General features: G+C 38.9%; 1 protein-coding gene across 4 annotated transcripts in view; it reads right to left on the bottom strand.

The window, feature by feature from the left end:
• LOC116992134 (ABI family member 3 binding protein) overlaps positions 1 to 15,481 on the bottom strand; it is a 141,056-nt gene extending 125,575 nt beyond the window's left edge. For all 4 annotated transcript variants that reach the window (XM_033051398.2, XM_033051399.2, XM_033051401.2 and 1 more), the window contains exon 1: positions 15,297 to 15,481. In XM_033051398.2, coding sequence (XP_032907289.1) covers positions 15,297 to 15,375 — 79 coding nt within the window. In that variant the 5' untranslated portion in view covers positions 15,376 to 15,481. The remainder of the gene's footprint in view (positions 1 to 15,296) is intronic.
• Positions 15,482 to 25,984: the final 10,503 nt, after the last annotated feature.

The following is a 25,984-nucleotide window of genomic DNA, read 5'->3' as shown; positions in this document are numbered from 1 at the left end:
TCCACCATTTCAAAGATTTTAAGGGGCACAAAGGCAAGACCTAGCACTGCCTCCCAGAGTGCTAGACAAATGAAGTGTGCCTTATGAAAATATATTAGCACCATCTATTTGTAAGCACTACCTCATTTATTCAAATCATTCACAGCAGAGCTTTGATTTCTCCAAATCTGGTGTCATAGTACCACCAGGCAAGTTTACAATGATAATCTAAAACTATGAAACTTTTATTTTCTGCTCTTTTATATTTTTGCATTTATTTTGGCTGCCAAACATGGAGAAATATTGGTTGTTTGGCTGCAACCCAAATATATCTTAAAAAGGGAAACATTTAAAAATAGTTCTGTTTCTATGTACTACAATAAACAAGAACACTTCTAAAGCAGCCACAACCACAGAATCTAAATCTAAATAATTTAGGGTGGAAGGAACTTCTCTAAGTCATCTAGCTCAACTCCCTGCTCAAAGCAGACCTCAAGTTGCTCAGGGCCATATCCAGCTGAGTCTTGAACACCTCCGAGTACACAGATTCCATAACATCTCTAGGGTAATCTGTTTCAGTGCTTAGCATACTTTTGTTTTTAAAAAAGTCTTAATATCCAACTGGAATTTCCCATATTCCAGTTTGTGCCCAGTGCCTCTTGCCAAATTACTCTGCACTTCTGCCTAAAATCTGTCTTTTAATGCTCCAGTCAGATAGCTGAATACAATGTCTGATCCTTTCTCATGACAGATTACATCAAATACTAAGGTTCCTAGCCATGAAATTCACATTCACACTCTGAGTAATGAAAGTAAGTATGAGGAGAGCAAGCAAGAATACCTTTTTAGGGGAGGGTGAGGTAACAGCCTTGCATGTAGTTTTGTCACTTGCAAATGAAGTTCCCCAATTATTTCTTTTTTCAAAGTATTATTATGCCTACACAAGTCTAACATTGCTTCAGAACAGGCTGTCAAGAGGCAGCAGTTAACTGTGCAAAACACAAACAAGCATGTTTGTGCTAGCTCTTAAGCTCCCAACTTACACCTTCAAACCACTTTCATTTCAAAGAGGGCAACTTTCCTTAGGTGTATCAACATTTTTAACAGAATGCACTCAGCAAATAAAATAGTATACACTGTCATTCCCTCCATACTTCTTTCATATCTGGGGCGATTTTAGTAATTTAAATGATGGAGAAATTCACTACTAAAGGAGTAGCTGAAATATGCAGTAGGGAAACTCCTCAATGCTTGTGTTCAGCTGAAGGTAGTGACCTGAAAGGAAGAGATGCCCAGGGTCAGCCCCATCCCTTCCTGTGTCCTTTCTCACAGCACTCCTTCAAGGTTACTGACACCTTTTCCTGCAGTTGCTAGGCACATTTAGTTTTATTAATGGTAATCAGAAATATGCTCCTCTTTAATGTTATAAACTAAATATACACTTCTGAAAGAGAATAGTTAGAGCATTTATATTACAAAATTACAAGGTTTTAAAACTTATTTTGCTAATTCCTCTGTAGTGACTACTACAGCTCAGAACTGAGTTAATAAGCTGCACTCATTAGTGCTTTAGGACTAGTTAGGTCAATGCAGAGGTAAAGATGTAGTTATTGGCAATTCCAACTTTTATGTAGCTACATAAATCATTGTAGAAAGGAAAATTTTTGCTCATATGTTGCCATCTGTTTCACCTGTTTTCAGGTCATTCGAGAACTTCACTGAAGTTCCACTTCCATCTTTATCACTCTAAGGCTCCTTACACATGCTGGTTTAAAAATATTTTTTATTTGACTTAGTAAAACACCTGTCGTTATTTTCAGGGTGCAAAGCTGAAAATGGTCTGAATTTAAACTCGGCATCCCATTTCAGTGGTCCAAACCCCAATTCCAGCTTTCATTCTGCAGGTCATTTTTCATTATTTATTAAAATAGGAAACAAAACTGAAAACAAGAAAGAAAACTGTTGTTTGAAAATAACCAGGCCAGCAGTTCTGATGGAAAAGGGAACAGGAGTTAGACTTCTGAAAACTTCTTCAGTATGATTTACAACAACCTGACCCTGGCTCCTCTTGTGGAATTCTGTTTAATTTTTATTTTAAACCTTAGAAAATTCAGCTCCTTTATGGGTACAGTTAATAAACTTAGTTTGGTGTTTGACGGCAAAAATTTATAAAATTCAACATTGAACAATTCAACATTTTTGGAGCATAGGGACAAAACCAAGCCTATTCATTATTTCCAAAGCCTATGGCCTTTCCTTCAAGTTGAATAATTTTTGACAGATAACACTTTTAAAATAAACAGCTCACAGATTTAAAAGATAAGACAAAAACTACTTCTTAATAAAACAACCTGAAACCCTTATTTCAATTTAGATTATGGATCACTTATTTGTAGTAGGATAAAGTTTAATTTTGATCTGATGTCTTTAGGTTCTCCAGGGCCCTGTTTCCCCGGCTGTACTCTCAAAGTTCCAGGTTTGTTGTTGTTTTATCCAGACTGGCCTGTATTTTTCTGGATGTAATTTCACCTGGACAGAGCTGATGAGACAGTGACTGCATCTTACCCAGAAGAGCTGTCTTTCCAATCCTGGCTTCTTCTCCTGTCCAAGGAAACAAGTCCAAGGCAACTCCACCCAGGCTGGGCTATGAAGAAAACTGGCCAGAGAACCTGACAGATTCTGCATAAATATATTCAATAAAGGCAAGCAGAAGACTGTGGGAAGCAAGGAGAGTCTCACAAATTTTCTAGGTCTAGCTTTCTTTTCTTTTAAGTCTTTAAAGAGCCATTGCAAACACCAAAAGAAAAATGTGGTCTTTGAACATGGCCTCATACAAGTTGGTCATATTTTAGAGCTGATCAGCTGAATAAAATCAAGGACTTTTTTAAACAACCTCTCCTCAGTAGGAAAAACTGAACAAATGAGCAGATAAAGAGTTCAAATGTTGTTGGATGGACTGGCTCTGCCCATAAACTTCAAATGTATTGAAGCAATTGGTATTAAAGACCATAGACCTTAATACAGGAAGTTTCTTATAACTGTTCACGAGCAGGCTGTGCATTATCACTGCCATTACCTACTCATTGGCAGGCAGTTTGGCATCACCACTTCCTTAAGCTACCTTACATTTATAAATAGCAGTGCATTTTTGAAGAATTGAAAATCAAAGACATAATAAAAAAACACTATCTGGAACTGCAGTCACCTTTGCTTCCTTGAGAAGAGTGAGGACACCACACTTTACAATCCAGGATGTTAGTGTTTCTTACTGAGTGCACAGATAATCTGCTGCATGGTTTACTGTGTACTCAGATTTTAGAGAGGGATTCATTTCCTACAGCAAATTTGGAGTCTGTTCCTTACATGTGATCGCCATTTATTACACCATAACAATTTTTTTTCACTCTGTGACTACTCATCTGGGCATCTTTTGACACATTTTGGGAGGAATCATTCAGAAGAAAAAAACCAAAATAATGAACAGCAAGAAGGTATAAATTCTACTGTGTTATAATACGGCAGTTTCAAATTGACAGTTGAACAAATCTCAAGCAGTAATAAATTGAAATGTTCATGTTTCTCTGTGTTAATAGAACAAAATACTGAAATTATCTTCTTTGATCAATATTACCTTATTTGCTATAATCCAAGCAATTGAAAGAGTAAGACTTTAGCTCAGTATTCTGTAACATTAGCTTAGATGATTTTAAAGCTAACTTTGTTCTACCTCCTTCTCTGATTCAGCACATAACCATGTTTTTTAGGGACAAAACCACTTAAAGATACTAGAATTTAGAGAACTAGGAGGATTTACAAGCTGTAGTAACAGAATACATTTGAAACCAGCATGTACTTCCAATCCTTTAGTTGTAAATTAATCTGTAAGTCTCGGAATCTGCAACATGTCTAGCTATGTGTCAAAATTGTTACCTTCTCTATTCTAAATCTGAAGAGATGGATCCCAGTCCTTTTATGCACCAATTCTCACTTCTAAAAAGGTTTCCTGTCACTAATAGATAAGTACATAGAGCACTGCAAAACAGACCATCTTGATAAATCCAGAAAAAAAGTCAAATTCAATGACTGGAAGTACAGAGTATATTACTCAGGAAAGAAGCCTGGAGAAAATAGGAGCCATTGAGCTTTGAGAAAAAGTGCATAGATAGATATGAAGACAGTATCCAAATATATATAGCAAGCAAAAGAAAGCCCTGAGGAAAAGCAGTTTAATTTAGTTCTGCTCCATATTTTTGAAGAGAAGTGACAAACTGTAGCAAGGAAAATATCTGGAAAACTGATACAGGAAGTTACCCTCTGGAACAAACTGTGTCAGGAATAAAACAAGGTTGTCAAAATGGACAGGAAGTCCATTTCAGCCCTATGTTTCCTTGTAAATCTCTCCAATTGAAGGCTACTACTTTTGTTCTGCACATCTAAGTATGCACCAAAAAGCCTCAAGGAGAGCTGCCCACCTCAGTGCTCTATGTGAATTCCAGTATCCTACTTCCTATTTCTAACATATAGAAAATGAAAATCCAGTAAGGTCTGGTCTCTTCAGTATATAGATAACCTAAGGAGAATTTCCAGGGAGAAGCAAGATTAATTTGTTATATGAGAAGAGAAAAATATCTCAGTGCAACTGATTGAGTAAAAGGCAAGAAAGAGCATCCAGGAAACTGCAAGCTGTTGACCCTGGCCTCAGCCACCAGGAACAGTCACACCTATGCAGATGATGAACCAGAAGGTGATTTGGAACAGCCAGAGCAAATTTACCAAGACCAGGCTGTCTGGCAAAGCTTGTTACCTTCTGTAATGTTATTCCTGGTTTTGCACACAATGGGAAAGGGATGAATATAATTTACTTCAACCTTGGTACAATTTCCACAGGTATCCTTCGTGTCAGACTGGAGAAATGCCGACTGGATGCCTACGTTACAGAGAAGATGGAAAACTGGGCTCAAAGAATAGCAGTCAGTGATTAAAAGTCCAAAGTTCTTTTTGATATCAACATCTAGTGTAATTCCTATACTCATTTCAGTGAGGGAGAATGTTTTGTGCTTTGTGTACACTTGGGAAAGAACTTAGGTTGGGGAAATAGAAGCAGATGAGTCGTCCATAATGACTTGCTTTGAAATGTTAGGAAAACAAACTAGATGGAGACAACTATTCAGAAATAGGTGACATTCTCTTTAGAAGTCCCCCTACTATGCTGGGTATAGTGAAGCATGAATCTTTAAAATAATAGGCAAAAAAAGATGGAAATGGAATGGGATTATCCTTTTTCTGAAGGCACAATGGTTTTTCACTTCCAGCATTGCAACCTGCACATGATCATACAAAATACCTGTGTTCTCTGCTCAAAATAACACCCAAGACATGCAGGACTTCAAATAGAGCAAGGATTAATAGCTCTGAACAGCACTTGGCAAAGGTCCTTGCAATATTCTGTGTTAACTTTGGAATAAATTCCCCACTTTTTAGAAGCAGACAGATGATAAAGCAATTAAATATCTGAAGCACACATACAAATTCTTAGGCGGTGTTGTATATCAAATGCTAAACTCAGAAAGAGTAAAAACACTTTGTCAGTAACAAAAGCAGTACTGAAATATAAAATGCTATTGTGCTTTGACAACTATGATTTGGGCTTGTCAATGGAGCCAAGTCTGACAACAAAGCTTTTAGCCAGTTACTTCCCTTTGGTTTAGAAACCTGTGGGCGCAAACAAACTAACTAACAAACAAAATGTAAATTTTAAAAAATTGCCCTATGTTTCCAAAAAAGTACTCAAGATAAAGTGGTTTCACTTATGTTCCTGGTCTCCAAACTGAACGTTCTCACACATGTCTATGACACTTGCTGGATACAGCCCAGTCCTATAAGGATGGATTCCAACTGCTCATAGTTTTTCCAGCTGGAAAATGTATCTCATCTTGCACCACTAGATGAGACAGATCTCAAGACTGATGACCTGGCTTCTTAATACTACTCTAAAACATACCCAACTAAAACCCCAACAGATTAAGAAAAATCAGAGGTGATCCTTTTAATCTTCTTCTATATTGTTCCACATTCTGAGTTTGCAGAGATCAAAGGAATGATTCTGCAATTCAAACACATCCGGAGAAAAGAAGCAACAAATTGCCAGTACATGTTTAATTTTAACAAGTATTAATAAATACTTCATAAATTTAGAAGTATTATTGAATTCCTAGATTTGACCAAAATTCTTTTTCAGCTCTATGAAGCAGAAGCATTGTTAACTCATTCTAAGAAAACTAAAATATAGAGTAAATGGTTCTAAATCAGTGGATTACAGAAAATAACGGATACCAAGCCTAGTAAGTATACAACATGCAAAATAAAAACTATGTCTATGATTAGATGAATACTAAGATAAGACAAATACTTTTTTTTTATACTGGAGTTGTTTCATCTTTTCACCCACATATTTCCCTTCCTACCCAGGACATGGCACAGAGTTTATGTTCTGTGACTGTATTTCCAAGTTTCTTATCTGTTACACCTGCTTTATTTTCACCATGTTGCCTTTTATCTACAGAGATGAAAGAAAGCTGCAGGAAGTAATCTCTCTTTCCAACCTGACTTTCTATGTCTACGCTTACTTTTTTAAAAGTAAATTCTCTAGCTGGTGTTTCATTGAAAGAAAAATGCCAATAAAGAATACTGTCAGCTACAACACACAAAAGGAAGGCTTATGAAAATTTTGGGGTGGGATAGAGGCATGTACATCTATACACAAAACCATCAGCTAAATAATCTTTGTAGGCCTGACTTTGCATTTTTACTTGTACTTCTCTCAGGCATTTATCCAAATGCTCATGGAGAATTTATGGTATGTAGGAAGCTGTGTCTCTCTCATTACTGGTCTTGTAACCCAGTGTGCAGTAGATTACATTAATTCCCAAGGAATGCTCTCTGACTTCAGAGTGTATTAAGCACATAAATAATGCTTCATGACTTCAGAGTTTTTTAATGAGATGGTCTTCCCTGTGCCAGTTTTCTTTATGACAACTGACAAGTGTTTTAATACTACAAAAACAAATTATTGGAAAAAAATCCAGAAGGGCCAGGTCATGGAAAAAATTATTCACAATGCCTGAAGTTTCAACAGAGCATAAATGAGATTATCTGTTCCCTATATGTAACTTCTCTACATCTTTAATACTATGAGCAACCTCACATTGCCTTCAAATAAATATAATAATAGCATAAGATCTCCCTTGCTAATTGCTGTAAGCATTTCTGAGTGGAAAGGGAACACAATAAACATATGTTAGTTACATTACTGAGAAGCTGCTTTCTAAGAATTCATGGCTGTACATAGACAACATACTCATGCTTTTATCAACTGCTGTTTGACCACGTTACCAAACATGAGCAAGACCCCACATTGCCTTTGGTGTGCACTTGCATGCCTCAGTGTACTAGAGTCTATGTGAAATCACACTCACGACTTGCTTACTTATGCGCAAGTTGAGTACAGATTTTCCATTGGAGCAAAAATCCCCAAATCTGCCAACAATTCAATAGAAGTTCTTCAGCCAAAATTAATTGGATAATTAGTATTTTAATATTGTGGGAAAAAAAATCTTAATTATGTTTATACAGACTTGATTAACAAAGGACATAAATTAACTCCTACCCATAATACCGAGTCACATCAGATGTACCAGCTACTAAGGAGCACTGAATAACCAAGAAGCAAGAAGACATTTCTACTAGAGTTTCCAGTTTTTGTGTTCCTCGTAACTGAACCAAAGAGCAGGAAGAAATGCTGAAGAGATCCAGTATTGGTGCTTGCCAGATCATAGTTAAAAGCTGGTGCTCATCTGTAAGGTAGCCAATGACAAGCTGGCCCTGTGAAGCAATTTCATAGTCGTGTTCACTCCGTAAATGTCTCTTAATTAGCTTGATGACAAAAGAAGGAGACCTATTGGTTCAAGCTGAATACAAACTCACCACTTTTACCTGAGTCAGCTCATCATCAAACTGAGGAAATTCATGGTTCTTAAGCCTGACTGCAGCCATTTCCCTGGCTGTGAAACAAGCTGCACACTGTGCTATAAATAAAAACTCTGCCCTGCCATTTAATCCAACTACTTCAGTGTTTGTGTGAGCCACAGAATGGAACTCTGCCAAAATGTTCAGGTCAGACAGTAAAATTTTCTTTCTACTACTTGTATCCCAAAGTTCAACTTCTTATCAACTTTCAGACTATTGAACCCACGCCTTTGTTTTCAGTGTGTTTGTGCACGTTGTACAGACACACAGAGATTTCAAAAGAAAAGTGATAAGTGATAAGGTCTTGTAATTTTCTCAGTATGCATTTTTCTTGTTCATGTATAGGCTTGAACTGTGGTAATGAGGTAATCTAAATTGCCAGAAAATGTTTTAACTTTGAAGTCAGAAAACTATCTTCTGGGACATTTCAAGTGTACATGTCTGCATTTTTGAACCAGAAACAATTTTATGTGTTCTAAAATTACTCCAGACTTTTACATCACAGAAGGAAAAATTAAAGCGAATAATTAATGCAAAGTAGATATTGCAAGCAGCTGACAAAAGAAGAAATGTCTTTTCCAAATGTGAGTTTAAAAATAATGTTATCCCACATACACTGTCAGTCCTTTAAAATTGGCCAGGTTCCCAAAGTATTAATTATGTAAACTCATATCAAGCACTCTGTGGCCATTTATAGATTCAAAAACTAATGCCACAACTGCAGGTGATTGGAAAGAATCTTTTCCCACTCTATTGAATAGTGCTACTCCTGAGCAGATTTTAAGAATATTGCAAAACCTTAGAACTATATAAAAATGCTGAAATAGCTCTAAAAAATAATTCCCTCATACTTCAAGAATCCATTTTGCCATCAACTCTTCAGCTTGAGAAAGAGTATAGAACTACAATTTCTTTTTAAATATGTACACACCTCCCCCCCACACAAAGCAAATAAAAATCAAATCACATGCAGAGGTTTAGGCACTTCATTAGCTGGGTTTTATTGAAGTGAATTTATTCACATGGAGCCCTGATGACATGTTAGTTCAAGGTAAACAGGATTTATATAAGAGCCATGGCTACAACTGGCCTAAGAAAAGTTGTGGATTCACTTGCCTCATTTATTTTTCTTCCAGAAGATGCTCTAAATAACACTAGATTATTGCAAAGTGATGAACCTCAGCGACACTCTATTTCAGAGAACGCAGGTTATATTTTGTCTACCAATCTCCGAACCAGTGCAGTAAATGCTCCCCTCCAGACTGGAAGAAAAAAAAAGTACTTTTCTTCTCATAAAAAAGCATTGCCTATCTCCCTGTCTTCAGGTCTGGAATCTTCATAGTTAGTCTCAAGTCTTTATTATCATTTTATTCAGGAGCTCTGAATCTGTGAAGGTTCTGTGTTGATATTCTTAATGCAGCCATCCTTCCATAACCTTGCCTGGATACCTGCACGCTTTGATGGCATCACGTTGGTGAAGCAAAAACATTAAATTCTTATGATCATAACTACAATCACCACTTCATGAACAGTAGAAATTTGCTTGGCGGTTCAAAACTTGACCTGTTTTTTCTTCACTTTGATATGACACACATTGGTTTGCTCAAGGGGGAGGTTTGGAGTTGATAAAGCCAGAGTAAAATGGCACACGATTGTTATGTTTTGAGGGATGGCAGTACTGGAAGAGTTGGCCCAGGCCTTGCCCACACAAAGGTTTAATTTCTTTCATGATGCTGCCAGTAGTCATCTTCACAGCCACCACTCTCACAGCACAATAAGGTAAATACATATCTCACAAAGCAAACTAGCATTACATACACATTTTCTTGTATTGTAGAAAAACCAATTTTTAATTAAGACCATTTGAGCTAAGGCCTGTCAAGCAAGTCTGAGTAGGATCTGGCCTGTTTCCAGCTGCCCTTTTCCACTTGGGAAGACACTGTAGACTGGGTTGTTTTGCTAATGGCATCTATTTTAGGCTGCAGGCTGTCCAGAACACAAATCCCTTCTTCTGTTCTCACCAAGATTCACCATGCCAGTGAGGACTCCAATCATCTTCTGTAAAAGGCAGTAGTCAAGAATGCTCCACAGCAACGAATTTGTCTTGCTCACAAACAATTTCAAGTCTGCACTTGAATTTCCCCAAGGAAAATAAATCCACTAGGAGCTGCATGCACAGCTCTGACTATGGCAGGTCACTGCTAGCCACTTTTTCCTCCCTGGAGCACAGAGAGATTTTTGTTTCCACACGCAGTGCATAGTGCACACCTGGTGAGTCCAAAGAAGCCTCAAACCCATTGTCCATGCCCTGTATCATCAGCCATGACATACACAGACTATACTATCCATATACAGTAGGTCTGGCCCCAGAGCAGCAGCAGTAAGATTTAGCCTACAGCTCTCCCCTTGAGTGAATTATGTAGCTTGTCCTTCTGGAACAGCTAGATCCAAAGATTATATAAAGGATGGCTGGAAAATAAGGTTCAAAAAGAGATACTTGGGTACATGAAAATTAAAATGAAGAGGTGGAAAGTTATATAGATTACCCAGCAGTGAGATCATTTTGGAGGCATTCATATGCACTGGAATTTAATTCTGGCAGAACCCACCCATATGTATCATCACAACGTTGCACCACTGCATGTGCCAATACTAAAATGGAATTCTGGTAATACAGATTATCTTTGAACTCGGAAGCCTGACACTCAGTACTGGGTTTTGATATGTTTATGTGCAAGCCTAGGACACAACTGTCTGCGTGATATGATAACTCTCTCTGATTAAATGAATTGCTATAATGGCTACATTCTTACAGGCTGTTTCCATTTGCAGCAAGAATGAGCCAAATTTGCCATGACATATCTAGCGACTGAAAACCCTTGTCACTCTATCACATCAGATAAAGGATCCCTTTTAAATTTCCTGTTGGACTTGTCACTTATGTGCCATTAAAAAGAAGAAAAATATTTCACAAAAAATCCCAAATTAACTTTGCACTTCTTTTTCCAGACACAACAAAAAATAAAGTTAAATAATTCAGTTCAAACTGGCCCTTCTTCATAAGAATGTTTTTAAAGGTTAATGCATTGTGTATTTTGAAAAATAGTTCCCAGAAAGATGTTTTGTAAACCATGGGGACAGTAATATATAAACCACATGTCATTTCAGTCCTTTTGTGATATTTTGATATGCCAGCTTCATTGCATGTTCAAAAACCCACAACTTCCAGGAGACTTTTCCCTGTCTTACAAATTTTGCCCTGCCACCTTACAGCCACCAAAGGGGTGCTTCTGTCAGGAAGGGAGAAAGCAGCACAAACCTTAAGGTTTGGCTGTTGCAATATAATATCTGTGATACACTGAAATAACTCTACATTGTTTTAACTGTTTGACACCAGTAAATGAAAACACATGCTCTGCTTAGTAAGACCTATTACGTAACATAGCATAGCCAGCAAACTTAGCTAGGAACAAAATTAGTCTATTCCTTTTCTCAAATGTCAGAGTTTGGGAGTCTACTGTAAATACAGCATTCACTCTCAAAGGGATGTCAGTTATAATTACCTTAAGCACAAATATTAACGAGTAGCTATCTACAATATCAGACCAAATATATTCAGTACTTCCAAACAAAGAAACAAATCCTCAGTGCAAAACAATTCTTTTTCCCACTTATCCCCACTGCTGACAACTGTAGATACAAGGAAGTTTTGGATCTGGTTTTCCTTACAGGAGTCTGTAAAAGGCTTTTTCACATGGTCCCCTAAGAAATGTCAAGTCTATATTCTTTTTCCCTAAGAAGACAGCAACCAGGAGAAAGCTGAATTAGGGTTTCCTGAGCCCTTCCTGGACAGCAAAATAGGATAAGCTTGAGTCCTGGAAAGTAAACAAGAATGGACCTGAATTCCACTGTACCTGATGACTAATTCAAATAGTAGGAAAACCACAGTGGTCAGAAACATGTCAAAAAATCCCCTGAAAACAAACCAGGAAAACATTCAGACTCTTTTGGTTTTAGCAACTTCCTAAAACTGAAATTTTATAAGAAGGGATCAACCTCAAATTCTTTTCAGTTCTAACAAAGTAAAACAGAACAAAAATATAGACAAAAGCTATCAGAAACAGAGACTACAGTGAAAAAACACGTTTCCATGCACATCTGTGCTGTAACTGGAAAGTCAAGTGACAAAATCGAAACCATGAAATGCTGTTTCACCAAACACTAAGAACTTATTCTTCAACTGTTCCTTCAACAATTGTATCAGCTCCAACTGGAAAGAAGACAGTAAAACACGGTTTATGAAACAGTACAATCTTGTGGATTATGTCCTGTAACTTATTTATTCTGGATTCTGTGGCTTTGTTTTCTCATCTCTGTCTCAGATCTGGGATGCTCTGCTTACCAACTCATTCTCTAAAGATAAGATTTCATGTCTGTGCTTAATTCCTGTCTAAGGAGACAACACTGAGTTCTTTAAGAATGGAACTTTTCTGTTATGCAGAACTGTAAAAATTAGAACACGTTTCCACCCATCAATAAAGCACAACAGTCCTGAACTTTAGAATCATGTGTGTTGGATGGCACTGGCATAATGGCATAGTGAGAGAGAAAAAAATAAGTGGAAAATTTCTAATTGGAAGAAAACTTTAAAGGCTAGATGAAGTTGAGCAGACAGCCGCTGAAATACTGGATGAAACTGCCATCTGTAACGGTACCATCATCTCTCACTGCTGTTCCGTGGTCCCTCTCACGGTATCCAAAGACATTGACTGTAGAATTTTCTTAGCAGCTTATCTCCCAGATGAAACACAAGCCTAATTATAAAAAAACCACTGTCTTCATACTCAAACACAATACCTACCAGCCTTCCTTTCTTTCCCAATTATATTGTCTTCATTTATTATTATTATTCCTCCAACAATTCCTTAACCTTTAAAGTCAAAATAATGAAAGAAAGAACATTAATAAAGAACACTCTTTTGAGAACATCAATAATATTTTCTTTTTCATGCCAGTAAAACACACGTGTGTGGAGGTAAATGTACAAAAATACATGGGAAAAGGGAGCAGTTTGTGTTCCAGCCTCCTGACGTTTGCACACAGTCTCTCAAACAGCTCTGGAAGTCACTGTACTGGCGCTGTTCCTTTGCAGCTGCAGGAGGCAAGATGTTCCTTTCACCTTGCACCAGTGAAAGGAAATCCCAGTCCATGAGACATGGGGTCAGTGTGTTTCACCTCTGGGAGAGAAGATTTGAGCACTAGAATTGCAAAGTGCTGGTAAGAAGGGCAAGATTTACTCTGATAACCTGTTCCCACAAGTTCCTGCAACCCCAGAAAGCAAGTTTGGCTAGATTGCTCTCCTTCAAGTTATGAACTTGATTCCACTGTTCCACAGAGAGCAAGAGTGACTCTGAAGCCTCAGTTACATCCTTTGGGACTTAAAGAACACAGGAATTCACTGGAATTTAAGCTTGCACAGCAAGGCAGAGAAGCCCTCTTAATATCACCAGCACATATTTTCATTTTTAAAACCCTTTAAGATCCACATATACTCTTTGCTTACAAAAAAAAAAGTCTGTAGTCCCTATCAAACAAGACAATGCTGTAGAAGACAATCCTTTCAGTATTTCCAGATAGCAGCTAAATACTGACACACTTGCTTTTTCAATGCAATTCTTTGTAAATAGTAACTGGAGAGGCAGCTACAAACAAAAGAATTAGACTGATGTTTCCACACTGCAAGGGGAGAATCTTAAAAAAAGCTATTTCACTGAAAAGAAATGAAGTTTCCACCTGCAGCTTTATGCATTTGGCAAACAGAACTCCACTTCCACAATGTTATTTCAGGACAGAAAAAAATGCATGCCAGAGTTAATCTTGCAGTGGATTAGAAGCTTTGTCTGAATTTCACAGTTAGCATAAACTTAGAGCCACTATTCTACAGTGGTGAGCAGAAAATCCAGTGAAACCATGTTAAAATGACAAGCACTGGAAAAGTTCGTTCCCTCAGTGTAGGTAATACATGCAAGATTCCTCTCTGGTCAACATAATCCTCTTTTAAGTCCTTTTTTGACAAAACTAAGGTCTTAGAGTTAGCTTGACTTGAACTGCATATCTGTTACCCACAGACTACACACTATTCCACTATTACCAGTATGCAGAAAACTCCACATTGGCTCCAGATGATGAGAATAAAAGAAAGATAATTTCAAAAGAACATCATCATAAGGAAGAAAGAAAAACAATGAAAGTCTGGGGAAAAAAAGGGAAAAGTGTGTCTTAAGGAGGGGTGGGGGTGAAAAATCACCTCAACTCCCCAAAATACCTTTAGGTTCCTCTTCTATGACAGAGAGTCTCCTAGGAAGCCCTCAAAGTGCTTATTTATTAATAAACATTCTCATAACTAAATCACAGGTTCCTCTAAATGTCAGTGGCTGCAGGAGAATGCAGATGTAAAATGCATTACAAAGCACAGTGGGCTCCAGCAAGCACTTCCAAAAAGTGAGAGCAATACATGCAGTACAGAAACAGTTGTGAAATTGCTGCCTTAATGCCAAGGCACTACGAAGTGTTTTACCATCCAGATAGAGAAATATTCTTTTAATTTTGTGCTATGACTGTTCTTCCTGCAGTAAGCAATAAAATACCATTAAAATGCCAATGTTACGTGTGTCATATTACCAAGGAGAAGAAGAGATCACTGCCAGCTTTGCAAATCTACTGTACTTCCAGACTGGGAGAAAGGAGTAGTTAAACAAATATTCACACAGGTTTGGAGAGTTTTTTCTTCTATAAATTTCAATCAGTCATATTTCTCTCCCTCAAAATGCATGCAACCTGACTTACACTAGTCAATTCCTACTGCATTGTTAAAGACAGATATCAAGGGAAAGTATACATGTTCTTTCAAAGACAGAACTGAAGTCTTCCATCAGTGACACAGGGTGCTTCCAAGTCGCATTGTCTTTAAGATATTAAACCACAGACCTGCGCACTGCTGTCAAAATCACTATAAAATAATTAAATGCAGTAACTTTGTGTCATGATACTTCTCACTAGATTCACAAGATACCATGAAAACTTTTGAGCTTATTTTATGCAAGAGATTTAAGGTTGCTGTTATACCTGGGCTTTGCCCTTTTCCCTGACCTTCTTTCATCTTGTCTATTACCTTTAATCATTCCTAACATGCAAAGCAAATTTCCATAACAAAACACAGGCATTAAAAACCCCAAAAAGCCCCACAACAGAAAAACAAACAAACCCCCAGAAAGTTGTTTATAGCTACTTGCCTCTTGGCAATTTCTGAGTATTTCCCAGGTCTAGTGCAATATATCCACAGAAAAGAAGACAGATAAATCTTGACATCATGGTCACAAACCCAACCTCGCTCTGGTAATGGCTCTGACAGGTATCACAGAGAAGTACTGCAGCTGCATTTAAGTGAACCGTTCTCTCTGTGACAAGAGGCAGCAACACTTAGACACAAGCTTAGTTTACACAGTGGGAGGAGACAGGATGACATCATTCACTCCCACTGCAAAACGAGAATTAGCATAAAAAAATATTATGAGGTTCCCCCTTCAATAATCTCCTGGGGTTTGTTACAAGATCTTTTCCACCACTAAGAGTAAGACATTACCATTTTATTACTTACATTTCATGAAAATAAAATCATTAATATCAAACTTACTATTAATGGAAAACTGATCTGAGAGACATTTTCACTGTTTTATCCAAGAGAGCTGGACTTGAACTGCAAAAACAGCATTTGCAGTACTCAGAGAACTGTTTGCTATATTGACCTCAGTATTTTTGCAATCTCAACATTTTTCTTAAGGTTAATTCAGGCTACTTGTGGCTTTCATCCAGGCAAAATAAATACTAGTTTAATTTGACATGACATTATAAACAGACATTGTAAATATTTATTCAGCAAAAGAACTGGACTTGAAAAATCTGAATGTCATTTTTTTCACTTGTATCTAGTCTTGGCAATTTAAAAATACTTTATAATTTTCCCTTTCATAAGTGTCTGGTGAGTTAATGGGTACAATGCACATTGAAAGTAATAAAGCAATGCTTCTCATTCCAGGGTGATCTTCTCACCAGTTACATAACTCAAGTTAGAAAAGAAGTTCCATTTTTCCATTAAAAGCTGTTGCATTCCATGATTACTAGTAAGTACAGCGTTTGATCCCACTCACAAGTGAGAAGATGGGAAGGAAAGGGTAAAGTAGAAGAAAAGGAAGCAGTAAGGAAGAATTTAGTCTCAGTATCTGGAAAAGTTTCCAAAGAGATTAAATCTATTCAATTAAGTAGTGATATCTCTCTCTCCCCTTAAAAATATAACCCTAAAATGAAACAAGGAAAAAACCAACAAAGAAAACCCAAAAATGGTCTCCAAGGCAGGAAAAAAACCCAAAAAAAAACCCCAAAAAACCAAACCAACAACAAAGAAAATCTAACCTAAACCAAACCCAAAAGAACCATCAACAAGCAAACCTAAAATCACAGCACTCATACCTGGGTTAGTAACAAGTAGTTTAAAATAAAAAGGTAGCATCTTGAAGCATAGAGGAGCATTTCTTAAAGATCAGATTAATCATGTATTTAAAAAGACCCTGTGTTTGCCATAATTCAGAAAGAACTTCACAGCAGAAACCAGCAATCATTGTCTTAGAGACAAACCTGAGGAATTCCAAGCTCTTCTAATCAATATGAACGTTCCAGACTCATCATACTATCTGAATTTGTACATAAGAAAATGTTTTTATTATTCACTAACTCAAATCTGGGAAGAACAACTTGAAAGTCAATATTTGAGACAGACGCCCCAAAAAATCCCCAAACACTACTGCCTGAAGGATCTTTGGGAGGATTCAGGTCTTGAATATGAACACTCTGAACAGGTAAGTGGGTCAAGTACAATTTAAATGAGATGAAAAGATGTCTGAAAACCCATACAGTTAGACAAGGGTCTCACAAAACACGACACCAAAAGAGAGCTAAATGGCAGAAAGATGGATACAGAGAGCAAATATGTATCCTTATTTTTTTTAAGCACTATTTTAAAAAATGGTCCAGAAATCATATCCTATTTTTTGCCTTCAAAATTAAAAAATAAGAAATCAATCATTTGATGTAACTGTCTCTTGGGAGGAGTAACGGGAAAAATTGCTCCGTGGTCACACAGAGCTGTCTTTGTATTAGTGCAAACTAGACTCTCCTATTTGTCTTATGGCAAATTCGTTTTTCTTCAAAAGATTACACAACACCTTCCAAAAAAAGGCATGAAGGACAACTTCTACTCAGAAAAATCTCAGCAAAACAAACATCTTAATTATTTGCCTACCTCACAACCTCTCTCATAGATAAATATAGTCCCATCCCTGCTTTCACAACTACTTGCTTCTCTGCTGCCACTTATATCTTACTTCTTTCTCCTTGGTGCATTATCCAACCATGTCTTCTCTGCTTAGGCGTTCCACACAGATATTTAACCTTCTCCTTGAGATTCTGGCAGACTATGCAGGTCCCTTTCCCTTTGATCCTGTAGAATACAGCTCTTCCCAGTCCAGAGTTCAAAAACCCATGTCAAGATGCATTTTCTTCTGTATTATCAAGGATCCTTCATCACAATTTTGATACAAGCAGATGCAAGTGTAACTTTCCATTAAATATAAGGCAAGAGCACAAAAATCAGTTATACAATATTCTTTTATAATTTTCTAATTTTTATGGTCCCCTTATCTGCACCATTCATAAATTATAAATAGATAATCACTGGTTTTGTCCACTTCTTTTCTTGCATGACTAATATTTCCTAGGAAACCTCTGCTACATGAAAAATGAAAAAAAACATCCAACCAACCAACCAGTCAAAATTAATAATCTTCTGCTTTCCTTTTTCCTAAATCCTCCTGCCATTTCAATGGATGTTGACTTCTTCACTCCAAAACTAAACATGGGAACATAACGGAGTTCCTGGGACTTCAAACACTGCTGTATGCTTCCATAATGCTGTTCAGGTATCTAATTCCTCCTCTTGTTGGAGACTTGCTTCACAATCTCCATTGAAACAGAGAGAGAATCTGATTTCCATTCACAAAGTTATCAAACCCAGCACATTTCTCAAGTTTTTCTCATTCACACAAACCTGGAAGTACCCATCCTTTGACTCCCCAGAAGGAAAATATTAAAGAAGATCCAGTTAATGACAGTTTTGTGTTACACCTTTAACATAAAAGGCAAGAGTATTGAGCTAAGTGCAGTGATGAAAAGTCTCAAACATTAAACAGGAAAAAACCCCTCTGATCCTCTTGCGACTCCTCCTTTTCAGCACCAAATTAATGCTTGAGTAACAAAGTCAAGTACTCAAAAGTTACCTGATTACCTCAACTTCAACTGATTCTCTGTGGGTTAAATCTTAAAAACAGAGATTCCAACCAGATAGTATCACAGCACATCTGGGGGCAAAGCAGAGCTTTTCTAGTCCTATTTTAATAGTTCCCAGACTGGCAAGTACAAAGAAAAAAGTATGGGAAGAAAAAGTTGGGGGAACGGGAGGAAGAAGAGCAGGAGACAAGATTTGACTTTTCTTTTTCCAAATATGAATATGCTTTTGTTGAGATTTGGGCTCAGTCCCAATTCACATATCATTCCTGATTATTTTGACAAGCAAAAGCCAAGGTGACTCAACTCCTTGTTTCTCTAATTTAAAGCAGAAAGAGTGTGCAAAGAATAACCTTAAAAACAAAATCCTGTCTTCACTTTGAAAACCACAATAATGGCATGTGGAGCTCTCCAAGAGTAAGTACTTATTCACAGTACACTTGGCCTGTCTTTTCTCAGATTTGTAGTTGACACTGTACACTTCAGCAGCGCTTGTCAATTATTTTTGAAATCTCTTTTTTGTAAAATATCCTATATAAATGTTAATTATAATTTTCATTTATGGGTGACTCAGTTATTGGACTCGTTTTTCTTGCAAATATCGTGGGATTGCCTCTAAAGGCCTTCAGGAAAAAAGACATGCCAAAGAACATTCTTTCAGATTTACTATTTAGAGAAGAAAAAGAGGAAAAAAGAAGAAAAAAACAAATATTAACTCTACTTTCTAGAAATCTGTACTTATTTCTTTTTCAATACTCCATTCTCATTCTGATAAGCAAATATTTGAGCTCTCATGCTATCAAAAATACAGGGTTCACATACTAGTCTATTAGTCAAAGGTAAGACACATTAATTTCATAGCATAAAAGCGACAAAGACAGGGCATTCTGGTATCCTTATCCCAAACAGATCTCCAGATTTCCAAATTAATGGGATCTGAGACAAAGTGAAAAGAAGACATTCAGTGAAAAGGAGTGGACAGAATAGCTGGTTCTTGTGACATTTTACAAAGTTCAAACTCTTTCAGCACTCACTCATTTAACACTCGTAATTTCAGAGAGTGATTCATCTTTTCTAGCAGGCAATGTTAGATTTCACCAAAATTCTGTACAACATGGAGTGAAATAAAAAATCCCATTTATTTAATTTCTCTAGTAGGTATTGACTTATCTTATTGTTCCTTTTGTAATGCAAATAAGTTGGTACACTCAGTTCTGCAGTTTTAATAATATTATCATAGCCTGCCACGTGAAGAACCAACACAATCCCATGTTTTTAACAGTGCCACTCCTCCCTGTAATCAAGATTTTGTATTATTTTATTTGGGGACAATTTTGCCTTTTAGAATTATTTTTTAACAGTCAGGTTTTGATTGACTCCAAGGAAGGACTCTGCAGAGTGTCATGGCTCCTGGTACCATGCCTGACAATCCACGTGGGGGAAAACCATTTTGCCTTATAATCAGTCTAAACCTCCCTTGTCTATGTCATGCCTGTTTTCTCTCATGCTCCCACTACCCAGCAATGTGAGGACCCCAGCTCCATGTTCTCGGCCACCTCTTGGAAAACACTGTAAGGGCTGCTGTTAGGTTCCCTTGTCCTGACTGAGCAAGTGTCATTCCCTCAGCCTTTCTTCACAAGGTAAGTGCTTCAGACCCTGACCATCTTGGTTGCCCTTCTCTAGACTTGCTCTAGTTTATTGTTTTTCTATCCTAAATTTGGGGGTGGGGTAAGACACCAACACTGGATGCTGTCTAGGTCTGTAATTCAACAAGTGGATTTCTGGAAATTACTTCCCTCAATCTCCTGGCCACACTCCTGTTCATACAGCCCAGGACACTGCTGACCTGCCTTGCTGCCAGGACCCACTGCTGGCTCCTGTGCAGCCTTCTGTCCACCAAGATCCCCCAACTATTTTCACCAGGGCTGCTCCCAACCAGTCAGTCCCCAGCCTGTATCACTGCAGGGGTTACTCCCATACACATACAGGAATTTGCAATCGTACTTTTTGAATTTCATCATGTCCCTGTCAGCCCATTCCTCCAGTGTGGTGAGGTATACCTCTGAATGGCAGCCCTGCCCTAAAGAGTATCAAGTGATCATCCAAATTTATGTCACCTGAAAACCTGACAGAGTCTGTTCTGTCACTCCAGGTTACTGAGAAAGATGTTAAACAGATAGGTCCTAAGATAACCATCTGTGGTGCTCCACTTGTTGCCCTCATCTAGGTAGTGTATGATCCACTACCTGCTGCCCTCCGAGCCCAAGCATCCAACCACTTACTTGGCCAGGGAGTTGATCACAGTCTCTGTGAACCACTTTGGTAGATGTGCACTCCATCAAGCATGTGTTCTACAATCTGTATTTTAAAACACTATCAAGAAACCAGCTTTTTTAAGCAAACACTCAACACATCAAATGGGTTCCTCACCTGAAGGCTTCCCCTTCATTGGTGCATCTTAACAGATATAAATCTGCCCAACCTCATCAAGCCTCTAGAGCAAAAACTTAGCCTGGCATTCGAAGCACTATGTAATTACTAAGTGCTGAAAACACTGCTTCTGTCTGTAAGAAAACTACCTTAATCTCTTTTTTCATCAACACATCTATAGCACTTGAGATAATTAACACAACTACAGCCTCTCTGTTATTGGATTACCCCAGAACATTCCTTCCAATCATCGTCTGTCTCTGCCTTTCCGCTATCATATCTCTAAATACTTCCCACCCTTTGCCTAAACACTATCTGATTAACTTAGAATGCAGGCAAGCAAAGAGGAAAACACAAAAAGGCATGTTACAGTAATGAGTCTTTAACAGAGTAACGACATGAATCAAAAATATATTAGCATATATTGATTTTTCCTGTGATTAGAATGAATTTTTGATAGCCTAAATTATTCTCAATTACAATTATTCTATACATGCTTAAAATATGAGCAAAGACTTTAAGCACCAGTTCTGTCCCAGATTGCTTTAGAAGGCGGGCTTCATAATCCGTGTTCTACTGAGTCTTGGTCTTTCAATACTCCATTACAATCTTCCCTTGCAGAAGTCAGCAGCTCCTGGTCTCTTTCAGTCTCTTTCCACAATATGTTCTGATTTGTGAAGATAATGTAAGATCACAGTCCAGATCAGATGTGAAGTCTGGAGTCCATTACTACACGCTATGATAGGATACAAAATCTGTTTATACATTTAGAACACGAATGTCGATGCCATTGGCAAGTCTATTTTGAAGAAGAGAGATCTGTCTGTAGCACAGATCTGCAGAAGCACTCACCTCTGAAGATTAAAACAAAGTGCCAATGATTGACTTCGCAGATATTTGCCAAGTTAGATTATAGTGGGTTTGTGCAGGAATAAATACCACGTACCACATGTCATGTCATGTATTTGACACAGATTCAGCTTATTTTGGATTATTGCCACAGGACAAACTGCTATGCCCTTACGCTACTGCTTCCCCATTGCCCAGCCACATTGTAACCAAGTACTCCTGGCTGCCATCTCAAAGAGATAAAACACACTTCCTTGCTCCTCAATACACCCACCATTTTTCTGTGTCCTGGACCTTTAGCCTCGCTCCTTAGCTGCCCTTCCCGGCGTTCCATCTCCCGGGGGATCCCGCCCCGAGCGCTGCGGGCGCTGCCGCCCGCGGCCGCCAGGGCGCAGCCCCGGGACAGCGGGAACAGCCCCGGGACGGGGGTCCAGCCCCGGGATAGCCTCGGGACAGTGGGGACAGCCTCGGGATAGCGGGGACAGCGGGGACAGCCCCGGGATAGCGGGGCCAGCGGGGCTAGAGAGGCTAGCGGGGACAATGGGGCCAGCGGGGCCGTGGCCAGCTCCCCGCCCGGCCCCGGCCCGCCGGTGCCCGCGGCGCGCCCTGCGGAGCTGCCCGGGGCCGGCGAGCCCGCAGGAACCCCAGCAGCAGAGCGGGATGAGCCCTGCGCCACACAAACCGCGTCTCTCCGAGGGGGGAAGGATTGGGAACAGAGCTGCTGCTCGAACTGCTCCTCCCTGTACCCTGGGCGGCTCCTGAGCCCTGCTGCTTCTGCCCGTGGGTTGCGCTTTTTCCCAATTTATTTCACGGCTCCCTCAGCGTGAGCTCCAAGGACCGAATGGAGGAGACACCGAACTGCACCTGTATCAAGGCAATGCACAAAAGCCTACAAGGCTGTTGCCTGTGCTCTTTTACCTAAAAGAAAGAAAAAAGTATTCTCCCCATGGCTGCCGGCTAAATTCATCACAGAGGAGAAATAAAAAATAAAAGGAAAAAAAAGGAAAAGTTTAAGTTCTATCTCACTACAGTGGGGCACTTAGTTAAATGCAGCTCAGTACTGAATCTGGCCCAGTCCAGAGACAGCAGGTGCAGCCTTAAACTGTGCTTATTTCCCTCTTCCCTCCTCCCGTTCTCGACACAAATCTTTCAAATATTCTGACAAAAGGCCAGGGGAACCCCTGCAAAATCTAGAGCAAATACTAAGAACAAAACGCTGTTAACTTTTATGAAAAGTGGAGAAGTCATCTCAAAGTTAGATGGAGGAAGATGACCAGATTCTTAGTTTTATTAAAAGATATTATTTTCTTGGCATAAGAAAATTAGTTCTTTGGCTGGGATGCACAGATTTGATGAATGCATGCAAAGACAGGAGGGAAATAATTCATGTTTTTTCCTCTCTCCTTATGAGTCATTTTGGCCTAAAACACATCTTCCAAAAACTTGTTGGCTGAATTTGGCTGCATTAGTTTGCACTCGACATCAGCAGGCTTATCTAGGTCAGAATACTGTGAATAACATTAGAGTGTCGTTGCTTGTCACTACTGTACACAGAATTTAAACATATAAAAACCACTATGAACTATACACTTCATTTCAAGCTGAAAAAGTCAGCTAATGAGCAATAGAAACACATTATTCTAAAGTACACAGCATATTTATTACAAATAAGTTGCACATATTAATATGAAATTCATATGTTTACTTGTCATAATTGCCCTCTGTATCCAGGGATAAAAAAATAGGAAGTTCTATTACATGAAGATTAAAGTAACAGTGCATGCATAATTTATTTGAAGCAAACTAAACCCAGGATTAAATAAACTCTAAATGCTGTCTTTAGAACAAGATTATTCGTGCGGCACTCTTGGAGCAAGTATTTAACAACTGTAAATCTAATCAAAACAACTCTATCGCATTATAGTCACAGCACATTACTTCCTCTAGAGGAAAGGGGTTATGTTTCACTTCAAAAATGAACAGCAACTGCACATTTCCAGCAGGTAGCTCTCAAATGTGTGTTAGAAGATTTCTTTTATGTCAAGGACAGTTGTTAGCTTTAGCAAAAAGCACAGCCCAAAAGAAATGTCTTTGTCCGGTCAAACAGTGTCCAACATCCTTGCTTTAGGTTCAAGAAAGAACAACAATTAATTCTGGTCTTAACCTGGTTCTGTGGACCAAATGACCAGCAGTGGTGTCATGGGTTGCCCCAGGCCAGATGCCAGGCACCAATGGAAGCCACTCACACCCTCTGCAGCTGGACAGAGGGGAGAAAATGTAATGAAGGGTTCAAGGGCTGAGATAAGGACCAGCAGACATCACTCATTAAATACCATCACAGGCAAATCAGGCTCAGCTTAGAGAGGTAAAGTGAATTTATTAATAACAAAATCAAAACAGGATAATGAGAAGTAAAATAAGCCCTTAAAAATACCTTCCCCTCACGTTCCCTCCTTCCCAGCTCTACCTCCTACCCCAGCAGGAGACAGGGAATGGGAGTTATGGTCAGTTCATCACCCGAGGCTTCTCCTGCTGCTCAGGGAGAGGAGTCCTTCCTCTGCTGCACTGTGGGATCCCTCCCATAGGAGACAGCTCTCCATGAACTTCTCTGACTTCTTCTCATTCCCACAGAGTTCACTCTCTGGCAACTGCTGCAACCAGAGTCCATCCCATGGGAGCATTCCTCCCAAAACTGCTGCAGTGTGGGTCACCCTTCCATGGAGTGCAGTGCTCCAAGGACAGGCTGCTCCAGCCTGGGAGCAGGGCCCCTCTCTCCATGGGTCTCCCACGGGGTCACAGCCTCCTCCAGGCATCCACATGGACTGGCCATGATCTCCTCCATGGGCTGGGGTGGATTTCTGCATTCCTGGTGCACCTCCCTGGGCTGCAAGGGAACAACCTGCTCCACCACGGTCCTCACCACAGCCTGCAGGGGAATCCCAGCTCCAGTGCCTGGAGCATCCCCTGCCCCTCCTTCTGCACTGGCCTTGGGGTCTGCACAGGTGTTTGTCTCACATGTTCTCAGTCTGCTCTTCTCTGACTGGAATTAAAATTGTGCCTCAACCTTTGCTTTGATTTCCTCAAATCTGTTATCCCTGAGGCATTACCACCATCTGTCACTGGCCCAGCCTTGGCCAGCAGCACGTCTGTCTTTGGAGCCATCGGGGATTGACTCTGCTGGACATGGTGGAAGCTTCCAGCAACTTCTCGCAGAAGCCACCTCTGTGGCCATCCCCACTACCAGAAACCAAGCTATGAAAACCCAGCTGACTATAGAGGGTTACATCCTACAAGGTGGATCTTACCTTCCAATTCAGTTCCGTCTGAAAAGAGTCCAGCTGTGCTATCCAAAACATTCTCATCACATCAACAAAATTAAGTGGGAATGAGCAGGAAGGTCACTTTCCAGGCATTTATATATATATGTATATATATGTGTATGTGTGTGTGTGTGTAAAAATGAAATCTGGGTACTTCTTAGCATGAAAAATAAATATTGATTTGGAGAACACAATCTTTTCTGTAGTTTCTAAAATTTAAAACATTATTTACAGCTAAAGAAATTCAGCAGTCTCCCTTATACCAAATGAAAAGGTACATGCAACACAGAAGACTTAAAAATCACATGTCCGGAACAAATCCCACTTTAACATAATTTGCCTTAAAAAATCCTTAATATTTGGGAAACCTGGAGTTTGGGAACTGTCTCATAATTTGAAGAGCAGGGAAACTGAATTCTGAATTCTTAGCTAGTTTTAAATCCTGTAAGTATTTTCTTTCATATAAAATTGGATTTTGTTTTGTGAAGATATGTAGAACTTCTTGAACCTGGCTGTACCTCAGGATCTTGAAAGACTTTCAAGGAACATAGATATAGTGTCCAAAGTGCAGATTTTCAAAAGATCAGACGGTCTGTAAGAGCTGGGAACTGCTACAGAGACATGGACACTCTCTGGAGTACACCCAGTTGTAATAGCACATTTTGGAAATCTCTTCTTGTGCAACAGTGAGGTATTTTTGTAACAGTTGATACCACTATTTATCAAATAATATCAGCATCTGTGTTTTTGTTACAGCAAACACAAGTAAACACACAGAAACATGCACGCATGTTAGAGAGCTCATTTCAAAACCTTTTCCTGCAAAATTATTGTTTCTGTATTTTCAGAGAGAGGTTGACAGCACTGACTAGGACAGTTTTGAATTGAAAAAAAAATTCATTCCTGAATTGAGCACAGAGTGCCAGATGACCCTCAACTATGAATTCCTGTTTAATCACTAGACAAATACTTTACTAGTTCAGTAA

The sequence above is a fragment of the Catharus ustulatus genome, chromosome 2, assembly GCF_009819885.2.
Source record: "Catharus ustulatus isolate bCatUst1 chromosome 2, bCatUst1.pri.v2, whole genome shotgun sequence".
NCBI classification, from domain to species: Eukaryota; Metazoa; Chordata; class Aves; order Passeriformes; family Turdidae; genus Catharus; species Catharus ustulatus.
The sequence above is the reverse complement of the archived record's forward strand: the minus strand, read 5'-3'. Positions and strand labels throughout refer to the sequence as shown.